This window comes from Phyllostomus hastatus, unplaced genomic scaffold (genome assembly GCF_019186645.2).
Source record: "Phyllostomus hastatus isolate PE091 unplaced genomic scaffold, TTU_PhHast_1.1 phas_scaffold_1066, whole genome shotgun sequence".
NCBI lineage: Eukaryota > Metazoa > Chordata > Mammalia > Chiroptera > Phyllostomidae > Phyllostomus > Phyllostomus hastatus.
The window spans coordinates 24747156-24766152 of NW_025334004.1; the positions used below are offsets into that span (position 1 = coordinate 24747156).

At 52.5% G+C, this 18997-nt stretch overlaps 1 protein-coding gene across 3 annotated transcripts in view; it reads right to left on the reverse strand.

Annotated features, from left to right (window-relative positions):
* Positions 1–18997, reverse strand: part of GFRA1 (GDNF family receptor alpha 1) — a 226155-nt gene that overhangs the window by 17156 nt on the left and 190002 nt on the right. For 2 of the 3 annotated variants that reach the window (XM_045854233.1, XM_045854234.1), the window contains one exon: positions 10581–18122. The exons of the other annotated variant lie outside the window; for it this stretch is intronic. In XM_045854233.1, coding sequence (XP_045710189.1) covers positions 17967–18122 — 156 coding nt within the window. In that variant the 3' untranslated portion in view covers positions 10581–17966. Of the gene's footprint in view, positions 1–10580; positions 18123–18997 lie in introns of those variants that run through there. 3 annotated transcript variants of the gene reach the window in all.

Below are 18997 nucleotides of genomic sequence, written 5' to 3' on the forward strand. Positions count from 1 at the left end.
AGATGCCGTCTTGGTCAGGACATCAGTTTCTGAAAAGGCTGTGCCCTGGGACTCAGCCCTCTAGCGAGCGGAGTAAGAGCCGGTGGTCCCTGCAGCCAGACTGCATTGGGATCCCAGCCCTGCCACTTGCTGACCACAGACCGAAGTGACCTCTAGGAGCCAGTCTGTAACATGGGGGTGACTGCCCCGCCCCCAGAGGAAGGGGCTCTGGAAGCACTTAGCAGTGCTTAGTGCTTAGTGCATAGTTCATGCTGAACAAATATGAGCTCTGAACTCTCAGCATTGAACGGGAAGCCAGTGGCCATCGGAGCACAGGGCGCGGGCAGTGGATGCGTACTCACTGGGACATACTGTTCTGTGACCTCTGTTGGATACGGGTCATCCTCACCTCACCGTGGCCTTGGCCAGGAATCAGGGAGAGGGTCATCTCAGCTCCTCTCTTTCAGGAAACCTATTTCTCTGGAGCTGTTTGCGGATTGCCGTCCAAGAGCCAGATGACACCAATCTTGCCAGCAAATAAGGGAGAGGAACCCTGCCTGTGGGAAACGCAGGCAGCAGCCTGTGCCAGCTCACGTTTTGTTCTCACACTGTTCTCGGCAAACCTGGACAAGGCTTCGGATGGGCATCTGAGGGGCAGGGACCCTGTGGCCCAGGTTGGGGGGCCTGAGGCTTGCTGGTGAAGAGCTCAGCGGGAAATTCTTGGGAGACCTGTGGCATCACACTGACACAGGCAATGGTTAGGGGGAAAGAAAGGTGTTCTGGGCAAGTGACCCAGTGTCACAAGGCATTGGAGGGGTCGGAGAAAGCGCTTTGCCCATTTTCTGCCTGACTTTGTATCTCTTCCCCGGGCTTCTGATGTCTGGACACTCCTCGTCTATTCTTGTGTTTAGACAGCCCGTCCTTCCTCGGAGGAGGGGTGACCCCAAGCTGGGGCAAGCTTGGAGAGGTGCCCGAAGGGCCCAGCTGGGCTGTAAATTAGCGTAACTGACGGGTCCCATCTGTCCCGTTCCACTGTGTCACTGATGCTGCTCTAGCTCTTGTTAAATTCTTCAGATGCTCAGAGTCTTACCCGCGTCATCACGGGCAGGGCGGAATCTCACTTCCCCACATGCTCCCTGAGGAGTGAGATGCCTGCACTGGCCGCAGAGGTGCGATGCAGGACATAAATAGTGATGGCCGTGCTGAGGAGTAAAGGAGATGCTGATACCCACAGCGCTCTGCCCGGGCCTGGCACGGGCTGGCTGCAGCCAGAGGGAAGCTGAGGTACCGATGGTGGGAACTGAGCTCATGGATCCTTTTCTACCGAGGGGGCAGGGCAACATCAGACCCCCCCAGGACTGCTACTGGGGTTCTTCCCAGCCTCACTCAGCCACTGGCTGGCTAATGGCCTTGTAGAGGAATCACTGGCCACACGTGATTACCAAATACCTATCTAGTGCCCCGCCTCCCCACTTGTCTCCTGACATCTGGGTGGACTTCCCAGCAACACCCGGTGCCGGCAGGCAGGTTAAACACCCCAGGCCCGACATCCAGTGCAACCTCACCCCACCGCCCGCATCCGCCCGGTCCCTCTCTGGGAAGCATCTCTGACGATGAGAAACATCATCCTCCTCGGCTTCTCTCCTTGCTTGCCCCAGCCAGGGCGTTCCAAACATTTTGTTACACAGCAGTGTTCCTCGATAGTTGGTACATAATGAGAATGGGGAGTGTCAAGTACGGGGCCCACAGCGGGAGGAAAGCTACCTAGCCCCCACCTCAGCCTTCACCTTGGGACTCGCTCCGGAGCCTCCCGGGTGCTGGACGGCAGTGTGAGTGCTACGGCCTCGGACAGCTACAGCTGCCTGGTGAAGGGCTTGCCTGGCTCCGCCCCTTATCCCTGTGGCACGCCCCAGTCACTGGAGGAATCGTTACTATCCTCTGGCTGTGTTCTTCGCGTGTCTTAATGTGTTCAGTCACTGCCCACTGCCTGCCCGAGAGAGCCCGCCTCTCGGCTGGGCATTGCTGGTTGTGTGACCTTGGACAAGCTACTTCAGCTCTCCGTGTCTCGGTTTCCACATTCATAATGTGGGATTCTGGTGAGGTCCAATCTGATCGCTCCTATGAAATATTCAGCGCTGTGCCTGGCACGATATAAACACGTGTTCAGGAAATCTTAGAGGGTGCGCTTTTTATTTACACACACAGCACGTCTTTCTTCAATTTGTAAACAATCTAGAAAATGTACAATCCTGTGCTTATTATAGGGCCTGCCACATTAGTACTGATATTTGCTCAGTGAGAATTTTGACTCCTACATAGCTTTGCAGAATGGTGGCTTAGGGCTTCCACGTCATCATGTCTCAAAACGTGGGCTGGAGGGCCACCTATGTCAGAGTCATCCTGAGTGCAGACGAAGGCCTAGACCCTATTTCAGACCGACGGAATCGACATCTCTGGAGGCAGAGCCCCAGAAGCTACAACTCAACATAATACTCCAGGGATTTCTGTGTGTCGTGCCGAGAGCCCCGTGGGGTGTGACCTCCCTGCGTTTGGTTCCGTCCTCTCAGGCCCTCTCTCAAGGCCGGGAGCCAGTAACTTTTGGCAGTCTATCCGCATCAACATTTAATTGCAAAAGCCTCCTCCTGCCCCATGCTGACCTCGCACAATCAGCCCCAAGCCAGAAACATTGACTTCAACCCGAAACATTCTGGCGAAGTTTTTTTCTCCTTCGCCTTCCGTCAAGATGTTCCTTAGTCGTGGGGGAGCGGGCACCGGGTCTCTGTGAGTGCTTGGGTCCCGCTGTTTCACAGTCCAGTAATGACAATGAGAGCCTTCATTTTTCATCCATCTGCCTTCGCGGCGAAGGCTTATTTTGGTTCCATGGAGGCAACTAATTAATTACTTAATGTTCGTTTGTATTTTTCTCAACATTAGGCCAAATTTACATCGTGGAGCAAGCCATCCATACAGCAAGTGTCATAATTACTGTTTTGCAATTTCACACCAGCAAAAAATTATTAAAACTTCACGACTCATTAATAGTAAGTGATCATAATCGCTTAATAGAAAAGGAAACCGTGCTAATGACGGCGGCTTTGATTAACGCATTTGACCTTAAGTCACGAAGTCAAGGGAAATTAATATGGCTGAGTGATGAACATAAGGTATTTTCCAGAGCACATCGTTTCCATCATCATAAAAGGCAAACAAACTGGTTTTGAGTTTGACTTGGTTTGAAAGCCTTTTAACTCTTCCCAACAAATTAAGGGAACGGGAACGCTAATGAACTGCTATCCAATGACAATTAAGGGACAGGATGTGAGTAGACGCAGTAATGGCTCTTTTAGATTAGTCACTGGAGCAGTGTCATCCAGCTGGCCGGGTGAAGGGGCAGACACGTCACCAGGGGAGACGTCTGTCTCAGAAGAATTCAGTGTGTGGTCAGGGGGGACTTGGCAGTCCTCTGAAGTCTTCCGCCCCCTTCCTGTTCAGGTAAATGGATGGGGCTCCATGAGACCCTGTGACCCAGAAGAACCTTGATTCCATTCATCGGAACCAGCTGTCCCCGTGGACGGCATAGACTGTGCTGTGTGTGCAGACGCAGGTCTGATGGAGTGGCCTCCCTCGTGTCAGCGAGACTCCCTCCCGCCCCTACGAGGTGGGCCTTCCTAGGGGCCCGGGCAGAGGGCAGGCGGAAGGGTACCGACATTTTCACGGGAACAGAGATGTACTCCTTTGTTCCACAAAGGCAGTATTCTATCACATGACCAGCCTCCAGGGCACGTGTTAAGAGGGGAACGAAAAGGATCCTGGGAGAAACTCAGTTCATTCATTCCTTTGGAACAAGTGAGCGTGTGCTCACAACCCCCACGGCGTGCTGGCCTGGGCCCCAGCCTCTCTCCAGGTTTGCTGTCCTCCTCTTTCTGGCAGCTGCCTGATGCCAACGTGGGAGCCCCTGCAATAGATTCTATTATGCACTCCATTTGACAACTGGGGAAACTGAGGTTCAGAGGGGTCAAGAAACTTCACATCTAGAGTCTGCACCCTTCACCACTTACTGGGGGTACAAAAGGACTGTGTCCTTCCTTTGGGGGTCCTCCCACTTACTGGGGAGAAAAGGCTTGTACACCTAGAACCAAGTGACAACACGAGGTCCTACAGGAGCCCAGGAGCCAATGAGGGGGCTCCCAGAGCAGCGGGCACCCAAAGGTGGAGAAGCCATAAACTGGAGTGACTTGGAAAGCTTCCAGGTGGGTGGCAGGGGCACGCTGCAGGGTGGGTGAGTGGTGGCAGCAGGTGGACAAGGTTGGTGGACGGACAGACGGCAGTGAGCAGGTCTGCTCACGTGGGTGCGAGGAGAGAGGAGGAAGGGTGGGAGGTGTTGTGGAGTCAGGGGCAGGTGACGGTGGCGTATAGGAGAATCCGCCTGGGGAGGCTGGAGCCTGGGAGGCCGTGAGGGAGGCAGCAGGAGCAGCCCTGAAGGCCGGACCCAGTTGAAGGCAGAGTCCTGCCGGCTAATCGGCTAATCGGATCCGGGCAGGGAAGGAAGGAGTGAGTCGTCGTGAGTGCTGGAGTTTGGGGCTGCTGGCTGGGCAGGAAATCCCCAACTTAACAAGAGAACTGTGATCTCGTTCTCTCTGCCCCCCAGAACCTGCTGCTCCCCATGCGCCCCGCCTCTGTAAAGGGGCCACCGTTGACCTGAGTGGTTAGGCCTGGCCTGGGAGTTCTCCCGGCACCCCTTTCACCTCCCAGCACCAAGGAGTCCCCTCAGTGCCACTGTCGCATTTTCCTGGGTTAGCACAAATGCGGCTCGCATCACTGTGCGAGCTCAGTGAGGAGAAAGGCTGTTCTCCCATGCTCCACTCCGTGCCCTGCACCTGGAGGGAGGCTCTAGGCACTGATCCAGGTCAGGGAGGCCAGAGGGTCAGGGAGGCCGAGAGACAAGGGTGTCCGCTGTGGGCAGGCTGGTCTGAGGAAGTGGCTGGTCCTTCCCAGGGAAGCCGGACAGGCTGGAGGCTGAGCGCGGGCCCACAGAAGGCAGCCTGAGAACCACCTGCCTCAGGTGCACCTGGGGATGGGCCTCCAGGGAAGGGACGAGCCCTCCCAAGGGGGCTGGACAGCAAGAACAGAGCAGAGGAACAGAGGCGGAGCCCTTCCAGGCAGGGGAGCTGCGTCTAGCACACACCCGTAACGGCTGCAGTCAGAACTCATTAAAATGTTCCCAACAAAATCATCGCCTAAAGGATCGTTCTGTTTCACTGTCAGTAAATCCCAAATTAAAAAAAAAAAATCCAAATGCATATGGTGGTTCTTCACATTACAAGAGGATTACCAATTTAAAACTTCAGGTTTCCTGAAAGATCTAATCCCTCTGAGGATTTGAAAAAAATGACGTGCTGGATGCGCAGGAAGTCTCTTCCGGAGTCAGGCTGCTGCAGGGTAACGCGGAGGTCATAAACGCGGACCTCCAGTCACCCGGCCTGGGTTCAGATCCCAGGGGTCGCCTCTGACCTGTGAGACTTTGCAAAGTTACATAACACGAGTCTATTTCCTCATCAGCAAAACTGGGAGAGCAGTGCCTGGCTCGTAGGGCTGCGGCAAAAATCCAAAGCGATGGGCAGCGTTGCTTGGAAGAGTGGGCAGCACTCAGTGAGCGGAGGACCCAGGGGAAACACAGGTTTCCTAGCGGCAACGTGAGAAGGCGAGGGGCAAGCAGGGACCAGAATAGAAAGGGACTCAATGGCAGGGGGTGTGGGAAGATCTGGAGGTCCCAGATGGCGCCTGAGTGATCTGGGATTTGCAGGGTCTGTGCAAGTTGTGTGGGTGAGGCGAGCTGAATGCGGGGGCTCCCTGCACGGCAGGGAAAGGCCGGCTCACCCAGTGCCCAGAGGGGGGCAGTCCACGGGGGGCAGTACTGGCATCTGCCTGGTGGTCCCTGCCCCTGCCCCTGCCCCTGCCCCTGCCCCTGCCCCTGCCCCTGCCCCTGCCCCTGCCCCTCGGTTTGCAACCTGAGGCCTTGTAGTGTCTGGTGGGGGGGTGGGGGGGAGCCACCACCCCGTGCCTATGCTGCGTTTGTTTCCCCACCGTGGCTGAGACCTAGGCGCAGGTGACCGGCATGCAGCAACATCAGCAGGTGGCCCGGCTCTGCTGCTGGCTATCCCCTGAATTACAGAATGGGTTATTCAAAGAACACTTAATACCCTGGAAAAATTGCCTTGAAAAACCCAGTGGAATAGAAAAATAGAGTCTCTGGATGTACTCGGCAGACGCTGACAGTCAATTAAAATAGTTTGCAATTCCTGAGTGGGTGGAAGGATTCCAGGAAAGGAAGATGGGAAGCCGAGGCCAAGGTCAGCCCGGGCAGGAGCCGAGGAAGGGCGGCCAGGCGGCAGCGGCCCCTCTGTCCCTGACCAGAGAAAGGCCTTTCTGGGCCTCTCTCTCCCCATCCGTGCAATGGGGGGGCGGTCCCCGACCTCGGCACCCAGGGGCACAGGCAGGGGAAGGTGCTCTGCAAACTGTAAAGCACTTCCAAGCTTAGGAGACCTCACCTGAATACCCGGCAGCCTCCAGGGACAGAAACGCTCCGGGACAATGAAAACCAGGGAGCTTTGCATGGGAGTCAGGTTACTTTTCTGTTGTGATGCGGTGCCCACAGATGGGTCCGGGACGCACTTTCTAGAAGTGGCTGGAAGGGAAGCAGACTGAGAGGAGAGAGCAGCGTCCCAGGAAACCCTTGTTCTCATCAGTTTGGAGACTATTTTCTGAGGATCCCTCCTGGGTATTGGAATGAAATCCCTGCGAGCCCAGGAATAGAACCAGCTCTCCGTCCCCGATCTTGGGCTGCTCGCTTCCAGAGGCGATGCCCCAGGTCCCCGATGCAGTGAGCTCTCTGACAGAGGTCCTCACGGGGAGGGCAGCGGAAGCCCTCCGCGGTCTCTTCCCCCCACATTTCAGAAGTGGGACAGGTCGACATTTGGGGCGAGACAGGGACTAGGATCTAAATGAGTTTCCTGAGCCAGCTACCTGGCCAGGAGTCGGGTCCCTACCCTCAATCACCTCCCCACTGGCCGGAGCCCCGGTAGCCTCATTGTCATTGTCACTGTCATGGAACTAGACAGAAGAGGCACCGGGAGTGACAGCCACAGAGGATCTGAGGGCGCCTGGGCACCGCTGGAAGTCGGAGCCGGGCCAGGCACTTCCAGAGCCGCACAGTGACAGGTCAGCTAAGTTTTTCTGGACAGTCTCTGGGTAAATTAGATCTTTAGAAACACTTAGGCAGACTTTTGTCACTTGGTGTTAACTGTGTGTGTACGCTGCAACTACTTTAATTGGTTTCATGTCTGGAAGGAGGGACGGAAATGGAAGTGTGGCTCTCGGGGGACCAGTCCTGGCACTCAGATGGCTTGTCATATTTCCTTTTAAACCTGCAGTTCCTCTCCTCAAGGCGAGGGAGGTTATCTAATTATCTTTTGAAGACAAGCCTGTGCCGCAGACTGTTAGCTCAGGCTGCTCTCATAACGTGGCCCCAGGTGTGGGTGGAAGGGGATGAAGTGGGGGTGTTGGGGGTGTGGGGTGGACCCATGAGCTTGCTCAGGAGCCAGGAACTTCCCACCCATAAGACTGGAGGGCAGAGAACAGTCTCCATAGGAACTGGCACCAGAAAACTGAATTCGATCTCCAGTCTGCCTCCTTTGGCTGTGTGACTTTGCACCTGTCACTTGCCCTCTCTGAGCCTCAGTGTCTTCAGTTGTGGATGTAGATGATTCTCATTTTGGAGTTGCTGAGAGGACTGGATGATATCGGGGGCACGGAGCCCATCCGCCCAGTGCTGGGAGCGCGTGGTGAGGCCTATAACCGTGGTCGTTATTTATCACGGGTCCTCTGAGAGTTGCTACCCATGGGGCGAGGCCAATCCTTGATATTCCTGTCGCTGGAAGAGCTCCCCGTGGGCTGGGTGGGACCTATGTGCCACCAACCACAGAGTGAGAAATTAAAGTCCCTCCAAGGCACACAGCGTACATGTGCCCCTCCGTACAGTGCCTCTTCCCTAAACTGTGGCCATGACCCTCCAAGAGGTTCTGGGGGAGCTGCTCACTGCATCTCAGGCGCCCCGGGGTTCTGTGGTCACAGCAAAGCTGGAGCCCGTGGTCCGCGCATGCGCAGGGGAGCTCAAGCCCGTGGAGCGCTCCAGGCTACGGTGCCTCTGCCTCTTCCCTCCAAAGAACAGGGGCCAAACGTGAACTGGCTTCCAGCAGTTGCACAGCTCATCCTTCCTCTACTTTTTATTCTTTTAAAAAACAATGGGTAAAAAGAATACGCAGGTGTAATAAAAACTGCATATCTAGGCACTATCCATCCATCATCAATTTATCAGTCCATCAGCTATTACCATCTCTCTACTCATCCGTCCATCCATCCATCCATCCACCCACCCACCCATCTATCCATCCATCCATCCATCCACCCACCCACCCACCCATCTATCCATCCATCTATCCATCCATCCATCAATATATTGGTTCATCATCTCTCTATTATCTATTTGTCTACCCACCTATTGCCTATCATCTCTCGTCTGTCACTAGAATGCACACAACAAGGACCCCATACTTCACTGTCCTGTATCTAGTATCGACCACTAGCATAGACCACTTTGTTTCAGTGAACATACATCTACTTTTGAAAAAAACCGAAACAGGCACTTGATAGGGCCCCGTCTGGATGCACCACCGGTTCTTTAACCAGCTCCCTGCTGATGGACACTGAGCTTCGTTCAAGTATGCGGCGATCACAAGTCATTCTGCAACGGACATCCTTCTGCGTGGATCTTGGCACGCTGTTTAAGAACGCAGGACAAATCCCTGCAGTGGAGTTGTTGGCGCAGAGGGGACGTGGATTTGAACCGATCATGCATACTGTCAAACAGTGTTCTAAAAAAAGACTGTCTCTATTTATAGACACACTCAAACTCCTCTCAGGCCACACACTCACGTGGTTGTTCAGACGCCCGGGAATCGCCTCCCGGCCCACACGGGAGAGGCCCGCCTGCGGATGAGCCCATCAGGGCAGCCGGCACTGGCCGTTCTTGTGGCTTTTATGGCTCCTCCTGCTCCTATCTCTCGCATCACTGTTTTCCTTTACGCTTTATTTATATCACCAGACCCAAGCGGTCTTGTATCTTGTTTCTGTCACAGTTTTTATTCACTTTCTTGGCATTTCTCTCAGGGTTTTATGAGTCATTTCTTGTTCCAGCTCCTAAAACTTCTAACACCTGCATCCTGGGGATTGGGTCGTAGTCAGGAGGTGATTAGAATACCGAGGGCCCGCAGGAGGGAATGCAAAGCACCCCCAGAGCACTGCATCCTCCCTCTGGTGATTTGGGGGAGGGTGTCGGTGTCCTGTCCTTTCCCAGGGGCCGGCCACTCTGGGGGTGGTGACACTCTGGGGTTCGTTTCCCTGTGAGCAAACTTCGGGGTCTCTGCTCAGGCTGCCCTGGGGGTCGCTATGCCTCTAGAACGCCTGGCCCTCTTCCAAATGCTCTCAAAGTTCTTACCTACGCTGTGGTGTGTCTGGAGGAAATCATTCTCCACTTGGTCATTTGTCAGCAGGCCCAGGAAGCAAGGGGGGGAGGAAAGCCGGGTTGAATGAGAAATCACAAAGAACCAAACTGTCCTGCAGACTCTCCAGGGAGACGTCGCTTCCGTCCTCCAACGAACGTCAAGGTCTTCTCGACTGCGAGGGGACTGCGAGGCGCCGTCTGAAGCCAACAGCAGCAGCGAAATTCATCACCCTGTTTCCGTGTTTTGCTTTCCAACGTCCTGGTGGGGACCAGGAGCCCGGGACGGCGGCATCTGCGGGGACGTGAGGGAGTCGCGTGTGGAGCTGCCACGGTCATGATGCTAGTTCATGGGTGAAACCCAGCCTCCCGCGGTGTCGAGCGATTCTGCTGGGCCAGGCCCTGAGAGCCAGGTGTTGTTAGTAACGGGGGCAGCCCACTGACTGAAGGTCCTTACCTTTTACCAAAATACTGGCTATGAGTTTATAGGAGTAATTCAATACATATGTGATAGCGGAGAACCTGCCAACCCTGCCTTTTCATTAGGAAAGTTCCTGTCGAAGACATAAAATAAAGGACTCTACCCTGGAACCCGGCTGCCTCTGGAGCGTATGTGGCCTGCTGGGCTGTGTCTAACACGGCAGCCCCCAGCAAGGGGAATTTTGCTGCCTCCTGACTCTCAGGGGGTTGTCCATGTCTTGGGGGGTGTGGGGTTCGGGTGCAGGTTGCCACTGGCATCTCGTGGGTAGAGACCTGGGGTGCTGCTGAGCGGCCTGCAGTTCTCAGGAGCAAACGCCCCTCCCACTGCCCCCCCACTGCCCCCCCCCCCACATGCACTCACCTGCAACAAAGACTTCCAAAAGCATCTGCGTCAGCCACACTCATCTACGATACAAACCCTGACATCTGGACACGGAGGGGTGGGTCTCTATGTGTGTGTAGGTTTCCACATCACTTCCCAATAAATTTTGGTACCAGAGAAAGACACCATAAACATTCCTTTTTGTTTTTGTTTTTGTAAAAAAGAAAACATTTATTAGGATATTCTAGGGCGGGGGGATGGAGGCTGAAGGGACTACATACGTACAATCTGTAGTGCTTGAGCAAACGCGAACAGAAAATTCAAACATCACAAAAACCACTTCCAAAATCCAAAGAGCAAAACTTGGACTCTCAACACATGAATGCTCCTCCGCGGGCGCCGGCGATAAAGCACATCGTGAACAGCTGTGTGGGGAGCCACGTGGGAACCACCCCGGGAGAGCGCGCAGGTTCCGTGGGGATGCAGGGTGACGTGGGCGTCCTCTTCTACGCGTGGACAGCGCGGGACACACACAGTGTGAAATGGGGACCAGGAGGCCAGCCGCCCACCTGTATCCACTCTCAACAGGTAGAGGGAAGCCCACTCTAACCCTCAAGGGGGCTGGATGTCTGAACCCCTCTCCCAAGACATGATCCTGAACCTCTCCTACAACCCAGAATCCTCCTTTTATTCCACCTGCATTGTTCACCTGCAGGAAACAGAGAAGAACATAAACTGAAATATACCCTCGGGTTAAAAGTAAAAATGCAGCGCCATCCAAAAAGAGCACAACGGAAACCTCCGCATCCTAAATCCCACACAGCTTCTCGGCGGGAGTTGGATTAAACAAGAGAAAATAATTTCAATATCAAGGGATAATGAGGAGGAGATGAGAAAACTCTTTAAAGCAAACCGTGGTGCAAAGTGTCTCCTCCCCCTCCCTCAGGGGGACAAAGAGAGAAAAGATAGATAATTAGGAGAACTATAAGGCCCTGGATTTCAAGTTTCCGAAACCGGTTCTTCAACCCTCTGAGGACAGGCAGCTGTTTCTGAATCCAGAAAAGCACACCAGAAATATCTGATCACTGTAAGGCCACAGCCAAGATTGCAGGGCAATCTGTGATCTGATGCTACGGTTCCCATCCTCTTTCCCCCCACACTTTCGCTGAAGCTTAAACAAAATCCAGATCGAGCACACTTTGCACGCCAGAAGAGAGAATGCTGGATCATGCCGCCTTGCAGCATTTGAGACAAAGGAGCTTCATCCATGCACCCTAAGTGAGAAGGTGCAGAGCAGCTCAGAATACCTCCAGCTGTACGTGCAGCAGACTCCCTGCCTGGCCCCAGCGACAGAGGACAGAACTTTACCCACGTTTCCCATACCCAGAGTGTCCGTCTATCCATTGCTCCAATTCTTCATCCTACTTCAGCCTTATGATCTACACCATACTCGGCAAGCATCAGGGGTCACTGCCAGTTCCAAGTGTTGCTATTCTGAATGAGCACTGCTAACTTTGCCCCCGTGGCTAAAGCACTTCCGGTGTCTCCTCATCTGCACCTTGGCTGGCACCTGGTGGCTGTGACAGCTCACTGGTACATCCGCCTGACCATGCTCACAGTCCCTCTGAAGCTCAGAGGGTGAACCCCCTGGGTTCTCCATGGCAGCCTGGAGGCTCAGGCTGAGGACCGGTGTGTCTGCCTTCTCCCTTAAGAGTGGAGCTGCGGGCTGGTGGTGTGTGCATAGGAACCCAGATGTACTGGGCCTTACTTCTCAGAGACTGAGCCTGAAAAACAGCTTTGTGGACTATTTATAGGGAGAAGTTAGATTTTCCAAAGATACCAAAGCGAAAGAATATGCCGATCTAGAAGAGGTGGGTGTTTCTCTTAAGTTGCTGTCAGAGGTCCCCGAATTCTCAAGTGACCCTTGGGGGACCATCAGCTCCAAAGGATGGCTCGCCCCACTAGAGCAGATGTTCAGAAATGCACTGAATTGGGAACACCTGCGTTTGCTTCTCAGCTTCCATCCCTAGGGTTGGTTTGGGACTGGTGGAGTGGTCCATTCTGCCAGCATCCTGAACTTAAGGCAAATCAAACTATCAGCAGACTCACTGGCTAACTTCCCATGAAATTCTTCCTCCCCATTTCGGGTCCTATCCTTTCTGGGACAGGCTGGTCATGCTCAGCTTCTCCTGGGGACAAATGCTAGTTTTCCCTCTCTCTACAGGAGACACAGTGGGTAAATTTAAAGTTGCTTTGAATCCAATGCTTTCTTCCACTCTTCCTCCCAAATCACCTTCAATGGCCTAAGGAGGACCCTTCCGTGTCGACGTGTAACAGCTTGGTGCCATAAGACTACGTGAATGGGCCAGTTCTGGCTACTGCCTTACAGAACCCAGCCCTTCAATGTCCCAATGGAAGTTATCCACCCGCTGAGTGGTGAGCACCCACTGCGGGCCACGCCTTCTGCTAGGGCAGGCTGGGTGAGCGGGGCGAGATGTCGGAGTAAAGGGAGGGGCTGACGGTCTCTGGCCCATCTCTTGGCACTTCCCACAAAACTAAAAAGGGGGACTGGTAAGAAAGCCCAGCCTGGGACGAAGAGAAGAAAATCAGAGAAAAAAAACCTTCGATGGATGCTGGTTCTGGGCTTGGCAGCTGCCCCGCAGCAAAAATAAACTCCCCATGGCAGCGGGACGAGATGCTGATGGTGGGCACCTGCCAGAGGCAGACAGCCGAGGTCGCAGCTGCGCCGGTCAAATGAGCCCGGAGACTTAGGGGGCTGCGACCTCAATGGCTGCGCGCAGGCTGCAGCGCTCCAGGGCAGGGTATTCGGGCCTCCCCCACCCCTCTGGGCTGGGCCTCGGAAAAATCAGAAGTGCAGGTGGCGTGTCCGCTGATCCACCCGCGCTGCCTCTGTCCGGGAGGGAAGAGGAGCTCATCAGAGAGCACAGGCAGCAAAGGGACGCCCGGGGAGGATGCAGCAGGCGAGACTAAGCTACGGACAGGGAGCTCAGGGGAGGGCGGAAAGGATGAACTTTCCACTCGGGGATTAGCCTCGTCTTCAGATGGTCTGGCTCTCGAGAAATTCTCCTCCAGCTTCGAAAAGCCCAGGGTTACACGTAAAAAAGGCATCTGACAAAACGAGTATCAATGTGGGCAGGACTCAATTTGGAGTGATGAGGATAAAGAACTGATGGGAAGGGACTCTGGTACATACTTAGGCAATAAGTAACGATATGGGGGTAGGGGTGGGGCATCAATAATCAATAGGAAATCAGCCAATACCTTAAGACAAATGTCCCTGGGATATTGGAAATGTCCCACTGAATACATCCCAGGTCGCAGGCAATGGTGAAACCCCCAGGTTTAAGGCCTCTGCTGTGAGCATGTGTTTCAGAGGTATGGTCCCCATGAAGAATTCTGGACGACAGACTTAAAAAGAAAGGCCACGTGAGGATAAAACTGTGTCAAACTCACGGCGTGTCTGATCTATACATGAGATGCCTGTCTTAGGAAGAACAAGAATTTAGCTTCTTAGGGCAGCCCACCAAATTTCCAGCTGTTCTACTCTTTTGGAACTTCTAAACAAAACTTCTTTTCTCTGTCGTCCAGATGTTAGCTCTGGCTTGCTTCCCACAGACACAATGCTGTCCAGCCCAGGGAACTCGGGCTCTTTTGTTAGGACGAGGTCTCTATTCGGATCAGTAAGGGACGTCAGCAGGCTGAAGGATCCATTCCCCCAGGGCAGGCGCCGGCCTCTCGCTGTACCTTGATTGGCCTCATCTCTCCAAACTCCTCAAGGTCCGTGCAGACTGGCCCTTCTGCTGGGACCGTGCCTGGGACATTCGTAATTCACTCACGCCTGTTGCCATTGCTTCTGGTCTTTCTTGAAAAGAAGGGTCTCCCACGGTCTCGTCTTCGTCTGCTTTATCGAAGAGCAGCAGCCACAACCATCCACAGGGGTCTGAGCTCAGGAGATCGAGAATGGCGTCAAAGGAGAGTGAGCGAATGTGAATTCACTTCAACAGTGTCTTTTCTGGCCCGGAGTTTATTGACTCAAGTCACATGTGTCTGACTACATGAGTGAAAACATGTTTCTGAAAAGATAGCTCCTCCGAGACCGCTCTTTTTACAAATAATGCCAACAGAAATACATTTATGCTGGATCCTAAGAAAAGCATTTCCTAATTATTGTAACTCCCACTGCTTTCATATCTCTGTTCCCAGGCACTCCCCACTGTCTTTGAAATGCGTCTGCTCCCCCACTTTCCTAGCTCGGCAGATGGGGTGTTAGGGCGTGTCTGACTCAGCGCACAAAGAGGCAGGTGGGAAGCAGGGTGCAGCTGGAGGGGACCCACCTTCAGAGTGGATGCAGGACAAGAACGGTCTGAATACAGATCAAGCCAAAGGCCACCACCACCCTGGACGAGCCCTGACCTGTGTCTGGTCAACTCAAAACACATGGCTTCTAAGACATTTTAAACTACGGGATAAACCATTCTCTAAAAACTTCATTTTAATGGAAACCACACAACTACCACACGTTGGATACGGTTTGCTCTACTTGATGCAAACCAACCTGTGTAATTCTCAACCTACATGTGTTCTACTAGGGGCTTGAGAAATTCAGGCATGGAAAAATAAAGATTCGGGCGGCATTCTGAATTCCTTCTTTCTAGTGTGCCTTTCCTCCTTCATGTGCTCTACTAAACAGATACACGAACACAGACTGGCCCAAGATATTCAACATCCAAGGGGAATGAATGTGCTTCTAATCAGTTTGGCAAATTTGCCTTTCTTTTTCCATGAAATAAGTCGGGCATGGCTGGACTCGATCTGGGAGTCACGGTCTATGTGAACCGAAATCACTGTTTTTGTTGCGTCAAGGTCAACCACCATGCGATGCTTCCTGCGTGAGGCCTGAGCCTCAGCAGACAGCCCTTGTATTGGGTGGTTCCCTGGATGCAGGGACTGAAAGACAAGAGGTAGTGAATAATTTTTGTGTTTAGCACTGCAAAAGAAAGTCGGACAGGGAAAAGAGCTGAGTCACTTGCCTGCTCCAATCCTGGGGCAAAGGATGGCGTCTCGGGGCCACTGAGTTAAACTGAGATCACCCCGAGTGGCAGAAAGACTTGCTTGGCATGATTTTGGAAGGATGGCTCTAATGTCTTGTCACTGAACACCCTTTCCCGCCCCCAGTTATTTAATCAGCAATTTCTTTTCAGACTGAGGATTTGGTAACTCGAATATGCTTCTATCGCTGAAGAAAAATGAGATCTTTGTTGGTGATAGATGAGGCTTTTCGAAATGTAATTTGTGTGTTGTACGTTCATGCATTCCTCACTGAAGGGATACCCTTGTTAGCACTGATAACGCCCATTTCCTCTTGGTCATCTGAAGCTAATTAGGGCTGCTGTTTACTGCAGAAGTAATCAATAGCTTTCCACAGTAGATCACATAGAATCAGACCCATAGGCAATTAGCCCAGTGTAGATACACAGGGATATCTTAATTAAAACAAAATATGCCTTGTAAGGGAGATACTGTCATAGGTGACTGGAATTTTAAAATATTCCAACACATCTCCTGGGTTCATTCAAAGGAAGTCTTTAGGAAACCTTTCACTAATCACATTTGTTTGATGAATTTTCCTTGAAAACATTTTGCAAGTGAAAAAAAGTTGGCCCTTAGTATTATCCATTTGTGTTTATTAACATTTGGATATAAATGCACTTCAAACACCAATCAAGCTCCAAGACTACGCCTTCATCTTGGATTTAATCAATTTTCCATGCCAGCAACTTGATTAATTCTTACAAGGCAAACGTCAGTGGGCAAAGGGGATCAGTATGATGTGGGCACCGTGGCTTCCCCCTCCACCCCCTCTACTGATGTGACAAGAAAGGCAATTCTCCCCAGCAAAGGTGGAACCTCCTCTACTTGGTTCTGGAGAAACATGGCTACCAGAACCCAACTGTTGTAGGTCCCGAATCTCTTCATTTCCGCCGGACTTCCGAAGTGCGTGTTACGCTCTGCGTAGGGGAGAGAACAATGGATGATATGCAGTGCACAAGCCAGATGCCGCATATTCCTAGTCCTGTTCTGTTCTGGGTATCTGTGCCAACCAGCTCATCTCCGCAGGCTTAACACTGACCTTGATCCATAAATCTCTCTTTTTTGCACAGTCAGCCATGGTCTCTGCCATGGCGGATGTAGAACAAGATGCAAGCCGACTCCAGATGACCTCCAGAGCAAACTGCTCTCAACAGCAGCCAAGCCATCACAGTGGGGAGTCAAGACACTCCTTAGGAGGAGAACTCTGTACCCTGGCATGGATCTGCTTCAGAAGAGAGGGCAGCGCGTTCCCATGCCCTGTCCCACTCAAAGCTGCCTGTGTCAGGCAACGTGAACGCCAAGATACTAGATTGCGCGGGTGGCCACAGTACCATCAGACACTGCAAAACATTTACGAGTGGCCACCAGTTTCTTCACAGGTAGGCACGCTTGCAAATCCAAGAAATGATAAAAGCCAGCGGTTGGCCGCTCCATTTCCTCCTGCCTGCCCACAGTAACGTGGCACAGAGCTTTCTGCTCAAGCACAAGGCTCCTTAGGGTCAGCTTCTGAAGGGGCTGGCATCAGGAAGTTAGTATTGGAGCTAACGCCACTTGTGAGAGGAAAACAAGCTCCACATATTTTGTATTAAACCATCAGTAAAAAAAGGGAGACAGTATCATCATTACCTTCAAAATACAGAAAGCCAATAGATGAAATCATTTAGTAGTAAATTTTTTTTTCTACATAGAACCTCATATGTGTAAAGAGTATATTATTAGAGCAACGACGCTTCAGCTGTATTGGACTCTTCGTTAGTTTAAGGGCTTCTCGTGTGGGTAAGGCTCAGGAGAGTGTCTCTCAATGACCGAAGCTCTGGAGTCCCACTCCCACGCTCACTCGCTGTTCTCGCTAGAAGACAGACACTACGTTTGGATGTGACAGGCGCTTGCTGTTCGGTAGGAGAGGAGAGTGCGGAGCTGTTTACAGAACATAAACGTTAGCGCAGAAAAGGCTCGAACAGACAGAAAGGTGAACATCGGTACAGGCTTGTTTGCACAGCATCTGCCGGGATTCTCTTGATGAGAACCTTTGATTTGCAACTGAAACGCTTGTTAGGCTGCCGTTACATGTCGTCAGAAATCAAAGCCAGCATGAAATGTGGACGATTCTTGGGCGATACTAACTCTTTTGCTAGCTAGTAAAGGCCAGGGTTAAATTGTTCAGATCGTTATCATCATCATCACCATCATCATCATCATCATCAAAAACATGGCCCCGGCTGGCTTTACAGCCAAATTAACACACTGTCCCTTCACAATACAACATACCCCAACGCCTTGTGGGTTTGGAATGTAGCACTGCATTGGGTTTCCCATAGAAGCCCTAAGGATCACAAGAAGCTTTCTTTAAAAAAGGGGGAAAAAAAGGAAAGGAAAAAAGTTTCGGTAGGGTGAAACTGTTGGGAGCAACGCCTCAACTGAGCGCCTAAAACTGGAATTTCAGATATACAAGAGGGCAGGAAACAGATAACTTGGTTTTTTGTCTTTTTACAGGTCCACACTGTTTTTGGAATGCAGCTACAATGTTTCCGCCAAAGACAAAGATAAGAGGGTGGGCAGGGCGGTTACCACCAGCAGCAGCCGTGGGCTCAGACCACAGCTTGGAGGAGCAGCCATTGATTTTGTGGTTATGTGGCTGGAGGCACCGGCGAGCCCATCCTTTTCATAATCACGCTGTAAGAAAGAACGTTTTCATTATCATCCACCGCGTGGATTCATTCGATCACAGTCTATTTTAACCACACATCTCCCTCTCTCTCTCCCACCCCCGCCCCTAATGAGCTCGATCACTCACCAAAGCTGACCCAGGATTTTACCAATGCATTCACTACAGTTTTTTGGGAAGCATCACGAATCTGGGTGAGAACCAGATACTTTTGATAGACTGCCTGCTCAACATTTATTTTCTGGCTCCTCTTTCAGATTTTAGAAATTAAGGGGAAAAAATGTGAACTGCCATTCCCCGCTCCACTCCCCAGATGCCGGAGTCGCTATGCGATGTCTCCTTCTGGGTACCACCGGCTGCCCCTCCCATCGAGGAGGCAGGACAGGAAGAGGCATCTGAGAAGACCTGCCCAGGCCAGGACTGGGCCAGATGGAGAGAGATCACCCATCGCATCGGAGACCAGCACAGCAGGCAGTGGCGGTCCTTCCCTCCGTTGGCCATCCAACTCGAGAGTTTACAGATGGAGGAGCCTGCCCTGCTCATCAGCTTCCTCACTACGCGGGAAGCCAGGCTTCCCTAGGATGCGTTCCTCCACCCCCACTCCAGCCCATGATGCTGCATCTCGCCACAGTGACCCACGACCATGGGAGAATCATCCATCTCCTCGCCTGGAAATTGGGGACAGTAACGTGGCCTGCCCCCGATATCTCTGGGTTGCTATGGCAATGAAAAGAAGTGTAGATAGAGGACATCCGGTGAACAGTGAGAGTAGTTTTCTGTCCCGGATGGTATTATGTGACTGTGGCATTGGGACAAGGGTGTCCATGCCGGGTCCTCTCTGAGGCAAGTGTTGTCTTCGAGCCCTTCACGTCATACCCTGCCC